Genomic DNA, 12,248 nt, shown 5'->3' on the forward strand with positions numbered 1-12,248 from the left:
GTGCAGGGTCGCACATATGCTCATAGCTACCATGTGTGTAAATTTCAAGGTTCTAGTGCTTTTAGTGTAGGAGGAGATAGTGGCCAGGACGGACGGACAGACGGACGGACAGACGGATGGACGAACGGCGGAGATCACCACAATATCCCCACCTTTTTTTCAAAAAGCGTGGGGATAAAGACATGTTCCAAGCCTGAAAAAAAAAACATAATTGATTAATTCCCAATTTGAAAATTTTAAGACCCAAACTTTCACCATGTCATGTTTTTCCCGCTAATTGGGCTGGTAAATGAACTTTTCCAAATTGGGCAAAAAGAACATGCGCTGAGTTGGCATGCTGAGAATCAAATAATGTACAAATGACATTGACAAATCTTTGGTTTATTTGATTACCTTAACATTTAAAATATCCAAAATCATCAACTGCCAGAAAATATCTTCAACAATATTGGCACAGACACTGCAGCTAAGACATAAACACAAGTCTGGACAACCAGCTTTTTCTCAATGCTTTTCTCAGTTGTGTGAAGCAAGGACTGCATTTCTGGCCCTACATAAACAACTGTTTCTTTCCCTTCACTGTCTCCTCTGCCTTGCTTCACTAACAGGATTTCACCAAGTTTGTTTATTTCTTCTCGAAACATCACTTCATTCTGTTTCAGGGTAGAAATAAGCTCCTCCAAATTTGATTCAGAGGCTGTTGTATCATTATTACTTATTTTCGCAGGTGTTTGTTTAGCAGGAGGCGTTATTCCGGTAGCAGAACGTATATCTGCCAGAAACTGATAAATTTTCCCATATTGTTCATTAACACTCATAATGAGCTCCATCATTTTTTCACGGTGGATTTGACCAGATTCTGCAGCTGTAGTTACAAGATTTCTTAGTTCTTTCATACGCATGTAGCTGTTCACTGTTGACCCAAATATTCCTATCACAGCTCCGATTATCGACCCCATGATGCCCCAATATTTCATTCGTTCAGCCCTGGCTCTTTCCTTTTCATGACTTTCTCTGAGGGCTGATGACAGCAGTGTGAAAGACTGTTTTTCACTTTCCTCTAGAACTGTTACTTGTTCAAGCACTTCTTTTTCCTCTTTGATTATTTCATTTTCCTTCGTAACAAGTCCTAGATAGGCATCAGTACCACGCTTAGTCTTTTCTATCTCTGTTGCAATGGCTTTTATTTTGGCTTGGATTTTTGTAAGTTGCTGTTGTGTTGATCGACGCTGCTCTTGAATGGATCTGTAGCTACTTTCCGCCTGGAAAACATTAATTGATATATTAAGATGACTTGGTTATTCAATATTGTAGTACCAGTTATAAGACAATAATTATGGATTCTGAAACATTATTGGACGAAAAAGAATCGACAAAACAATTAATGGGTTGGTTATTTAATATTGTAGTCTGAGTAATAAGACAATATTGTTGGGTTCTGAAACATTATTTGTACAGAAAAGAATTGAGAAAATACTAAATAGTAAATGCCGATATTTCTGTAGCAAAGTAATTTTAGATGAAAATATAATTATTCTGGTCATACATTATAACATCAATAACAGCACTTCAGGCATATACATTTGTAACTTTATTGTAGAGGAAACAAAGCAGAAAATGTTTGATAAAATATTGAAAGGATTATATTACTGGTATAGAAATGGATGACAGATAAAATTAGATATCTTTTTTTGTATTTGCCTATATGTCAGGCCTCAGTACACTGGAACTTCCCGACATTCCCAAAAGTATTTAAAGTCCATGGCATCCATGGTATTTAAAGTCCAGAGGACATCCATTCCAGAAATATTATACAGGTATGCTAATTGCTATTAAAACAAATGTTTCCAGGAACTAATAGTTAAGTGTGAAGAATGACATTAATATTTACACAAAACACACATTAATACTGGTTAGAAAGTACCTCGAAAAAACAGAACACAGTCATGTAAGATATCAATTATTTAATGCAACAGACTCGGGGTTTTAAAAGCATAAAGAAATTATCAGAATTTAGAAACATTTAATGAAAAATAATTGTGGCTCGCAGAATTATATGACAAATTAAAATATAAAGACAAATGTAAACGAACTGGCCAAAATTATAAACAAATAAATTAACGGGCACTTTCAAACATAAATTTGAATGGAAACTAACAGTTCATGCCCTGATGACAACGATCTGAGATTAATGTTTTTGTCAAACTGATAAAAACACTATTGACCAAGACTGGCATTGAAGCAAATGTTCAGGTGCGCATGCGCATAACGATCATGAATCTTAACAAAAATATGTAATCATGAATTTAATTTTTAGCTAGCTTTTTATTTTCAGGTTTAAATACTTTACAGTGTGTTTTTTCACCATTTTGGGAATGTGGCTGGGTCCCTTTCGATTGGGAAAATAAGGGGCGTTTTGACTAAATTTGGGAAATTAGTGTTGTCATTATGCTATAAAATGCTTCAAAATTGAGAAAACGAGTGTTTCCAGTATTATATTTACTATTAAAAGGTTGAACTTATATGGATGGGAGTTGAACAAAATATTGAGATCGAAAAAAACGTTTTTTTTGTTTTTTTTAAACATTCCATTGAGATTTTTAGCTCCCTTTTGCAGTGTTTTGGGAAAAATGTATACTTTTTTCCATTGGGAATGGGGCTGATTACGGGACCTGATTTTTAATGAAAAGAAACACTGCTTTAAAATAAATAAACTTTTCCTCTTGAATTATTTCACAAACATTCAGACCCGCAACATGGCTTTTCAATGGGACCTGTCTTTAAAACGTCAGTCAGGTCCGACACTTTTGGGAATGACTGAACTTCTGAAAATCCGTCCGTTTGGTGTTCACTATGAAGTTAGATCACTGCATTTCAAATTAGTAACGCTTTGAAAAAAACTTACGCAGCGGGCCTGTACATTTGTATTGCCATAGAAGCGTATGTGAAATCCTTCCATAGATACCTGGGTCACTTGATCCTGAGCCTGTCGAACTTCTGTCAGCCCAACAAGATCTTCATAAGCGTCTAGCCACCGGTTGATGCGACCTCCTGTGACCGCTTGGAGCGCATTGTCAGCGGACTCGTAGCCTGTTATTGGCTTTGCATATCTTCTGACCACGAAACGACAATGTTTTGCGTGTATTGAGAGTCTTAAAATCCTTCTGCACAATGCCATTTAGAAAAGTATATGGACTTTAGTTATATGTCATCATGCCGGTCAATGCGCTTCAGTGATACAGATGTATAGAGTAAAACTGGTCGAACATAGTTTGTGCATAAGTCAAACCGGTGTCAAATATGTTTTGTCATCGTTCGTCTTACAGTAATTAATACACAAGGCTCATTCCGGCACTATTTGTCGTTTTTGGCTCAGGTATAACCTAAAAGTAACACGGATTCACTTTATTATACTACAAAGTGCCCCGGGTACGGAAAATATACTAAAAATTATCATCGAAGTAATGTCCGCGGCATTTTAGCATATTTTCAGTACCAGGGCTTGATTGTATAATTCTTAAAGGGATCTTTTCACGTTTTGGTAAATTGACAAAATTGAAAAAAGTTGTTTCAGATTCGCAAATTTTCGTTTTAGTTATGATATTTGTGACGAAACAGTAATACTGAACATTTACAATGGTCTAATATAGCCATTATATGCATCTTTTGACGATTTAAAAAACTGAAAATTATAAAGCGTTGCAACGCGAAACGATTGAATTTTTTGGAGAGTTCTGTTATTGTCGTTTAAATTTCGTGAAACTACGAAGATTGCTTATATTAAGTATAAAATACGTTCAATTTGTAAACTTGGCAGGATGGCCGAGTGGTCTAGTTGGTTTTTACTCCAGGACTCCGGGGGTCACTGGTTCGAGTCCTGCTGCGGGCTATTTTTTTTCCTTTTTTAATTTTATTTTTTACTGGAGCTTTTTAGATCCAATGTTTACATTTAACAATATAAAGCATTTAATAACAAACTTCAAAACATGCCAAAATCTGTGAAAAGGCTCCTTTAAGATTACCCGTAGTAATTTTCAGTATAACCTGAGCCGACAATAACCAATGGAGCCAGCACGTTTGGTCAATATCGGCTCTGATCAGTACCCCGGGTACTAACATACTCACATCAGCAAAAAACAGAGCCCATACCAGCGAGTATTCACACCGAACACCTCACCGCTACACGCAGCTCTGATTGCGGAGGAAGTCCTATACTATCATTGGCTGATTTATTATATGGACTGAAAACGGCATTTATATGTTTATAATATAATAATGGGTATACATTTACACATCCAGCATCGACTCTTCATTGCGCAATCAGTTAACATCGAGCAACCGTTTATGAAGCATTCTGCTAAGTAACGCGTAATGTTTATTCTTGTACCAGCACATGACTACATTTATGCCTATCAGCTGCCAGAGGCTTTGGAGTAATTGGCAATTGTCTAATTGTACGAAAAGATTGTGCCTCGCCTAAGGAAGTGATTTTAAAAATGTAAATAACTTCATTTAATGAAAAATAACTTTACTCTATGAACAAGAGGCATTCCAATTTTAATACTGAAACACAAAACAGCCAATAAACGTAACCCGCATTAAAAAATCAACTGGATTTCTATTAACATCGAACGAGATTAGTAGCCAATGTTTTGTTGGGATTCACTAAAATAAGCCAGTGCAATTTTCGGAATCATTCATTCGGACGGGAAATTTCTCCAACATTGTTCTGGCTGTTAATAAAGGTCAAAACCTGTTTTCGACAGCTAAAGTGATTCTTGTGAAAAATCCACGAGTTATGGAAAATTGAAGTGAAAGTTAAATGGCGCACTTCTCACGATTGTCTCCGCACTTGCACAGGTTCGCTCGTTTTTTACGACCCCCCCCCACCCCACGAATTCTTGAAGGTGATTAAAATGGGTGGGAGTCAAAAAGTTAACAAAATATCATTTCCCGCTCCTCGCGCGCTGCGCTGCTTTAATGGCCTCTCTAGACGCAACAAGCTGTAAACCTTAACCCCAGAACGGTTTCCCCAGCACGCTGAGCGTACTTAGTGCCGCCGTCCTGGGACACTTCCATTATCTTCATAGGGCCACCACCTCAAAATACTGGGCTGTATCTCTGCTCATGGTCCATCCTCTACGCTGCAACCTCTGCTGCTCCCGTCGCTCTTCAGGCGATGAAGTGAAACAACTATCAACCTATGAACATTTACCATTCCGCTTGGCGATCTTTCCAAGTTCTGGAAGTCAGCGAAATCAGCGGGAGAGGACGTCTGGGTCGAGGGATGACGGTACTCGCTTGATTAACAGAGCCGCTCGCAGAAGTTCGCATATCCGACCCTCCTCCGAAGATGCAGTGTACGGATAAGTACCATTCCGCTTGGCGATTCTTCGGAGTCTTCAAGAAAATCTGCTGGTGACTCTCGGCCCGGTCGCGACTTGCACGCTCCAGCTGCTGACCGAGGACATTTAAACTAGGGAATACTATTACATTTATAGAGTAACCTTGTTATCCCCCGCCATAGGCGGAGGGATATTGTTTTGGCGTTGTCCGTCCATCCGTCTGTCTTTCCGTCCGTCCGTCCGGCACTTTTGTGTCCGGAGCCATATCTTGAAAGTGCTTAGGCGGATTTCATTGAAACTTGGTATGAGTATATATATGGATAAGAGGATGATGCACGCCAAATGGCATTGTACACCACCTGTTAATAACGTAGTTATGGCCCTTTGTATATTGAAAAAATGCTTGTTTAAGTATCAAATATAACACTTTTGTGTCCAGAAGCATATTGGCGGGGGATATTAATTCAACGAATTTGCTTTTTTTTGGCACTAGCCCTTTTCTTTTTAATTTTCAACTTTAATCGCCAGCTGACAGACTCAATCGCCATTGGCGATTTTGTCGATCAGGCACGCTGTAATATAAAATCCGGACTTTAAAATAAAGTTAGAAAAGTACGACGTTTAAAATAATTGAATTAAACAAAAAGGTTTAAATTGTTGTTGCATTTTTTTGTCAATTGTTCGTCGAATATTCACCAAATGAAATGTGTGCTAATAATTGCAATTGTATTTAAACCACACGTATATGTTCGTAAATAAAAACTATACTACGGGAGATCACATCATTTGTGTCCTCACATTGCTTATTATGAGTTTTTTTTTCAACATTGAAATAAATGTTATTCTAATATTTGATTGACACGCAGGTTTCTTTCGACACATTAAAATCATACTTTAAGAGCCGCGTCATGCGAAAACGGGTCTTATGGCGCATTTGCTAGCGTAGCTAAAGCCGTGTCTGCGTAGTTGCGCAGTCTGTTCAGGAGCTGCACTGTCCGCTATAAATCACGCAATGTTTCGTGGTCTCATAAGGCATCTCCTGATCATAGAGATGCGCAGGCTGGACGATATCTACTCTAGCCGCATTTGGCATAAGGCCCATTTTCGCATGAAGCGGTCTAAAAATATATCTGTGTTTCTTATAAATGGAACATCTAAGCACATTACTTTTCAATAGAAAATTGAAGTCAAGCTGTGTTATTGATAGAAAACTGGCAAAGTTCGGTAGACTTTAAGTCTTTCAAGAAGGATTTCTATACCGATTGAATAGTACGGCAAACATTTGTGATAAGATAATGAAACGATGTCCGTCTTATCACGATACTTGATTATTTCGGTAGTTTCTGTTTCCTCATCTTGATAGCAATAATGTGTTATCAACTTTTATCGATTGTCAAGTTCCGTCTTCCCCGGACGATTGAGTATCAAGTCAAAATGCGAAGTATTATTTAAACATATATCACAAACAATACTATCGAAAATGATTAAACCAAACAGTTTTGTTGTTTTCTGTTGAGTTTTAGAGAAAATGGATACATTATTTGCAATGTCACGAATTTTCCCAATAAACTGCATTTTACTTTTCATTATAAAACAATAATGAAATTGAATTTATATGAATATTCAAATAAAACATATTTCTTTCAATATTATTTTGTTTTCCACAATGAAATAAGGATTTTATTGATCATTTAACAGAGTGGTATTGGATTTTTACGTTTTTTCCCGTTGATCTGATAAAGAATCGACTGTTATTAAGGCTCGATTGGTCATTGTCGACTCGGGTACATGTACGCATACTTAAGAGTACCCGGGGTACATGTAGTACCCGAGCCGACAATGACAAATCGAGCGTTATTAAGGTTGATAACTAATAGCCTCATCTGCGCACGTGTATGTTTGTTTTTCAACGTTCATTTAGAAGTCCTGCTTGAGATTTCCCAGCCATATAAGTCATGATAGTGTATTACACCCATTGTTGATCAGCAGTCGTTTGATTTTTCCTGATCTATTAATAGCCTCAGATTTGGAATGACAAGTGCTTCGCAAAAATACCACTACTGGCGTATCCATAGTGGACTATTTTAATAATTCGTAAACCTACTCCTCCGCGACACGTTTAGTCAGTGACGTAGATATCGTTATCTACGTCTCTGGTATAGTTAAAAAAAATATCTTTTGACTTTTTCTATAAATGATCCGTTCAAAGTTATTCTATTTTACACGATATTCATATTATGTGTCAATTTGTAAATTATGGTAGTTCAAGAACTGAAATCGGATGCGGCAGTTATCAGGTTTTGGGTCTCTAACAAATATGGCTATCAAAACTTGCCATTAACCTTAGTTTTTCGCTAGCGAAAAAGAAAACAACGAAAGAAAAGTTGTGTAAAAGTTCCAAATGAAAAACCGCAAATAAACTATCAATAAACTTGGATACCGGCTGATAATTAAAGGAAGGAAAAGAAAACTTAAGGGAAGAATAATGCAATTAAAGTTCCTTAACAAATGCATGTATCTGTTATTGAAAACATTCGGGATCTTGATTTAAAAAAAAGAAAGATAAAACACACAACACCATGAGAAATAAAAAATAAATGAACACACACTCTTATCAGAATTATTCAATGAATCATAGAATAACGGTGAAATCAAATACATGTAATGAAAATACATATATTCTTGCCGGTCAATATTTCTAGCAAATCATACCCGGATTGAAACACTATAAATGCACGCGTAACACATGAATGCAATATAGGTCTGTATAATTGGGCAACAAACCCCTACTCTTTACTCTTTCTCATGTACGTATCCGATCATCTTTTATCTTCTGTTTTGCGTTTAAATATTGACATGTGTGCGGTAAGCAACACGAATACATTTGTATCACGTGATACGTGCATACTGAGCAAATACCTGTTCTGATAACGATGAAATTGGGTCACCTAGAAATGCGGGATCCCATGCCTGGCAATAAACCAAAGCCTCACAAAATGATAAAGTTGCATGTTTTGTACTTCATATATTATAAAATTTTAAACACACTATCCGATATAACAATTTTTTTCCGATTAAAACAAACTGCTGTCTTTGCATAAGTGTCTGTTCACTCTCCTTGGTAGGTCATTAATAATTCCATATTGTTTTATGACTTGTTTGTATATTGTTAGATGGCAAAGTCGCTTAACAGTATTGATATGACATTGTGTGCGTATGCTGCAACTACTTGTATCTAAATATAACGATGAAATAATGGTTATTCCCCCAAACGATGCATACACGCCCGTTATAATAAAATATCGATGTAGTTATTCAAAAGGGTGATGCGATTGAATATACATGTGTACTTGGATTGTTACTTCGATCATGGACGCCATAACACAATATTCTGCGACAATCGCGGAAGAGAAAATATATGGTTACGGAGAAATCAGCGCATTGTTAGTACTGGGTGATTTTGTTTTGATAATCAATAGGGAAAGACACCGTCTTGTGATACTAAACAAGGAAATGGAAGAGAAAGCGGCAGTCACTTTCTCGCTGACGCAAAGAGGACTGTTTGGTTCACTGGATGATATGGCAAAAGTATCGCCATCAAGGTTTGCAGTGCTGTGTACTTGAAGTTTTAGCGCCAGCAAGTGCTGGATATACGACCTGACGGATGACCAAGGATCACGACAATGTCAATGGTCGACAAAATATTGCTGGAGAAGAGATGCACGAGTATTTCTTTTCAGCGGGAATCGTTTTTCGCTTCGTTTTCACCAATCGTTGGCAGTCATGGTTTTATCAGGCAAAAAAATCTTCATGGATCGAACGTCAGAAAATTTATGAATGATGTAGACAATGAAAGTCTCTTCGTCAAAAATGTGCTGATTCTCCATGTGGACTCTGAGTTCATCATGTATGTCTGCGACGTGGAACGGAAAGAATTACAAGTGTTAAAAAAGGACAATGAATGTGAACTTCTTACAAAAGAAACAAGTCATAGATACAGAGTACTCGATATCGCTGTCAGTAATAGAGGGCCCTTTTATCTCTTAACAGACTCAAGAGACGGAATTGTTCTTCTCCATCGTGATCGGAAATAGACATTTAATAATTTCCTTCCAAAATCAGAACTCAGGGGTACCCCGACCGCAGTGGCCTATGTCAAGTCCCCAAAGCCACGACTAATGGTTGCAGTTTCTTACGGCTCCATATGCAAGAAAACGAAGCTGCTATTTTTCGATTTAATCGAAACTACTTCCGGCGCAGACGCGAGTGACTTCAAGCCATGAATTAACAGAAACTTTTTCACAATGTATAATCATTGTTTACTGCATAATAATATCAAAATATTCAAACATCATTGTCTCAATATTAAATCGTGTTAATTCAATGCTAATGCTATTGATATTAAAACCGTTTTACATAGTTAAATATATGTTTAATTTACACATGACCTGCTATTATATAATGTGTTCTTACTTCACTGTGGCTATGAATTTCTTTACAATGGCGTTGATATAGGTATATACGCTATGCAATGCATACAATATACATTCACACCATTAATTAACAATGTAAGGTCCAACAGTCCTAAACATGTGTTCATTTAAGTTGCATATGTGTTTGTTATATGATATGGTTGAATCAAAATTACTTTAGCAATATTTTTGTCTACCACTCAGCAAACCAACTGTTTGGTCTTCGGTTAGATGGCCATTAACACACGCGAGTTAACGCCATAGTAGTTGAATCTGATTTTATATAGAATCATGTTTTTATGATTGTATTGTAATGCGTATGTTAGCATACGGTCATGCTCCAGGTAAAATGCAATTATGCATGGTACTTTCCATGTTAAATAGTAGTGTTCTATAAAACTTATAATGTTTACGCAATAAATACATGATTTGGTTTCGTTAGTCAATTATCAATGACAAATCGAAATCGAGAAAGGATGAATAAATGTGAAACAGCAGTTCAGTGACAGAGGAGTAAGTGACAGGGAAAGGATAGTGAAAGAACGCATTTAGATGAGTAAGAAAACGGTTAACATAGAGAGAGAGAGAGAGAGAGAGAGAGAGAGAGAGAGAGAGAGAGAGAGAGAGAGAGAGAGAGAGAGAGAGAGAGAGAGAGAGAGAGAGAGATAGAGAGAGAGAGAGAGAGAGAGAGAGAGAGAGAGATCTCTAGAGAGAGAGAGAGATCTCAGAGAGAGAGAGAGAGATCTACTCTCTCTCTCTCGCTCTCTCTCTCTCTCGAGCTCGCTTCTCGAGAGCTCTCTCTCCTCTTCTCTCTCTCCTCTCTTCTCTAGAGAGAGCTCTCTCTCTCTCTCTCTCTCTCTCTCTCTCGCTCTCTCTCTCTTTCTGTTTTCTGTTTTTTTTTTGGGTTTTTTTTCTTTTCTTTTTTTTTTTGCTGGGTTTTTTTTCAGGAGAGAGCTTGTTTTCTTTTTTTTTTTGTGAGTTTTTTTTTTTTTTTTGGGGGGGGGGGGGTAAATGAGAGAGAGGAGAAATATGGGAGATGGGAGATCGAAAGGAAGAGATTGTTGAATCAAGAGTTGAGAGAAGGGGGAGTGAATGAGAGTCAATATATAGAAAGGAAAAGGGACAGAAGGAACAGGAAGAAGTGTGTAATGGAAATGGAAATAATGTAAAGGATAAAGAAACACAGGACACAGTGAAGAAGCAGTGTTAGAGATGATGACTGGTTGAAATGGTAATATTAGATAAGGTTATTGTCCAAGAAAACAGCGATGATTTACTGAAAATCAAATATAGGTGATTAGAATGAAAACGGGATAAAGACAGAGTTAAGAGATTGCTTCAGAGAGAAACATCTGTAGAGGATATAGAGGATATACATCGGGCTACCACGTCCAGAGCCTGAAGACCGGTTAATCCCGTCCGAAGGAAAAGGATTGGAAATAACCGATATTGCTGATGCTACTTTAGTGGAGCTACTTCTATGTTATGTTTTTTTACAGTCCATATTTATACTGATACAGTATATTTTAACGGGTTAAAGTCAACAAACCGGAAAAGAAACGAAGATAAAAGTGTATGAGATATCCGTAATTATTAATAAGGACCGTTCGGACCTGTACGTTCACTCTGTACAGAGTGCGTTTCACTAAGCTGCGTACGCAAATAATTTCCGTTAATATTTGCGTACGCAAATCTTGTTCTCAAAAACGCGTTTCACTAAAAAGCGTAAATTTACGCAGTGCGTAAATTCTGTCGTAAATTTACGCCAGATATGTACTTCGCGTAAATCAGAAAAATTGGCGTAACGCCGATCTGTCTTGGATGACAGTTTGTTTAACCCGACATCGGGCCCGGGAAGGAATCGAGTTGAGATCGAAAAGAGATCGGACGATCAACGAACGGTTATCGGATTCATTGTACGTGTATCATAACGAGCATCGTCCGGCGTCCGTCGGACATCGTGCGGAGGCCCTCCGGCAATCAGACGGTCGCCGGCCGATGTATATGCCTCTGGGAAATACCTTTACTGTTGCCGATACACGTTAATCCGATGTCGGGCGATCGCCGGGCAATAACCGTGCGTTGATCGTCCGATCTTGTTTCGATCTCAACTCGATTCCTTCCCGGGCCCGATGTCGGGTAAAATTTTAAGTGAGACTTAAAAGTAATCCGGACGCCGCCCGATGCTACAAATTGGCCCGGTTTCCGTGCGATCATCGGCCGGTCGCCAGCCCGATGAGCGGAAAAATACGTCGGCCGCTGATCGGACGGTGATCGGTGTCTATTTGTGACTGAGGTATAAGCGAAAAGGAAATCGTTGAAAGGTATCGTCTTTTTTTTTTTTAAATCAGAGTTTATTTACAGGTCCTACCGGCCTTTTCACGAGGTCTTTGAGGTCCGACCTGTGAAAGGTATCGTCTGTCGCCGGAGG

At 37.9% G+C, this 12,248-nt stretch overlaps 1 protein-coding gene across 2 annotated transcripts; it reads right to left on the minus strand.

Annotated features, from left to right (window-relative positions):
• Positions 1 to 365: 365 nt before the first annotated feature.
• LOC127832470 (mitochondrial potassium channel-like) lies at positions 366 to 3,270 on the minus strand. 2 transcript variants are annotated; one of them, XM_052357970.1, is made up of 2 exons: positions 2,906 to 3,270; positions 366 to 1,262 (listed from the first exon to the last, which is right to left on the minus strand). In XM_052357970.1, the coding sequence occupies exons 1-2, from the start codon at positions 3,176 to 3,178 to the stop codon at positions 420 to 422; spliced, it is 1,116 nt and encodes a 371-aa protein (XP_052213930.1). In that variant the 5' UTR covers positions 3,179 to 3,270; the 3' UTR covers positions 366 to 419. The 2 variants fall into 2 exon arrangements, with proteins under 2 accessions (XP_052213930.1, XP_052213931.1); XM_052357971.1 differs by having other exon boundaries at positions 2,966 to 3,269.
• Between the last annotated feature and the right edge of the window lie 8,978 nt (positions 3,271 to 12,248).

This window comes from Dreissena polymorpha, chromosome 5 (genome assembly GCF_020536995.1).
Source record: "Dreissena polymorpha isolate Duluth1 chromosome 5, UMN_Dpol_1.0, whole genome shotgun sequence".
In the NCBI taxonomy this organism is placed as follows: Eukaryota; Metazoa; Mollusca; class Bivalvia; order Myida; family Dreissenidae; genus Dreissena; species Dreissena polymorpha.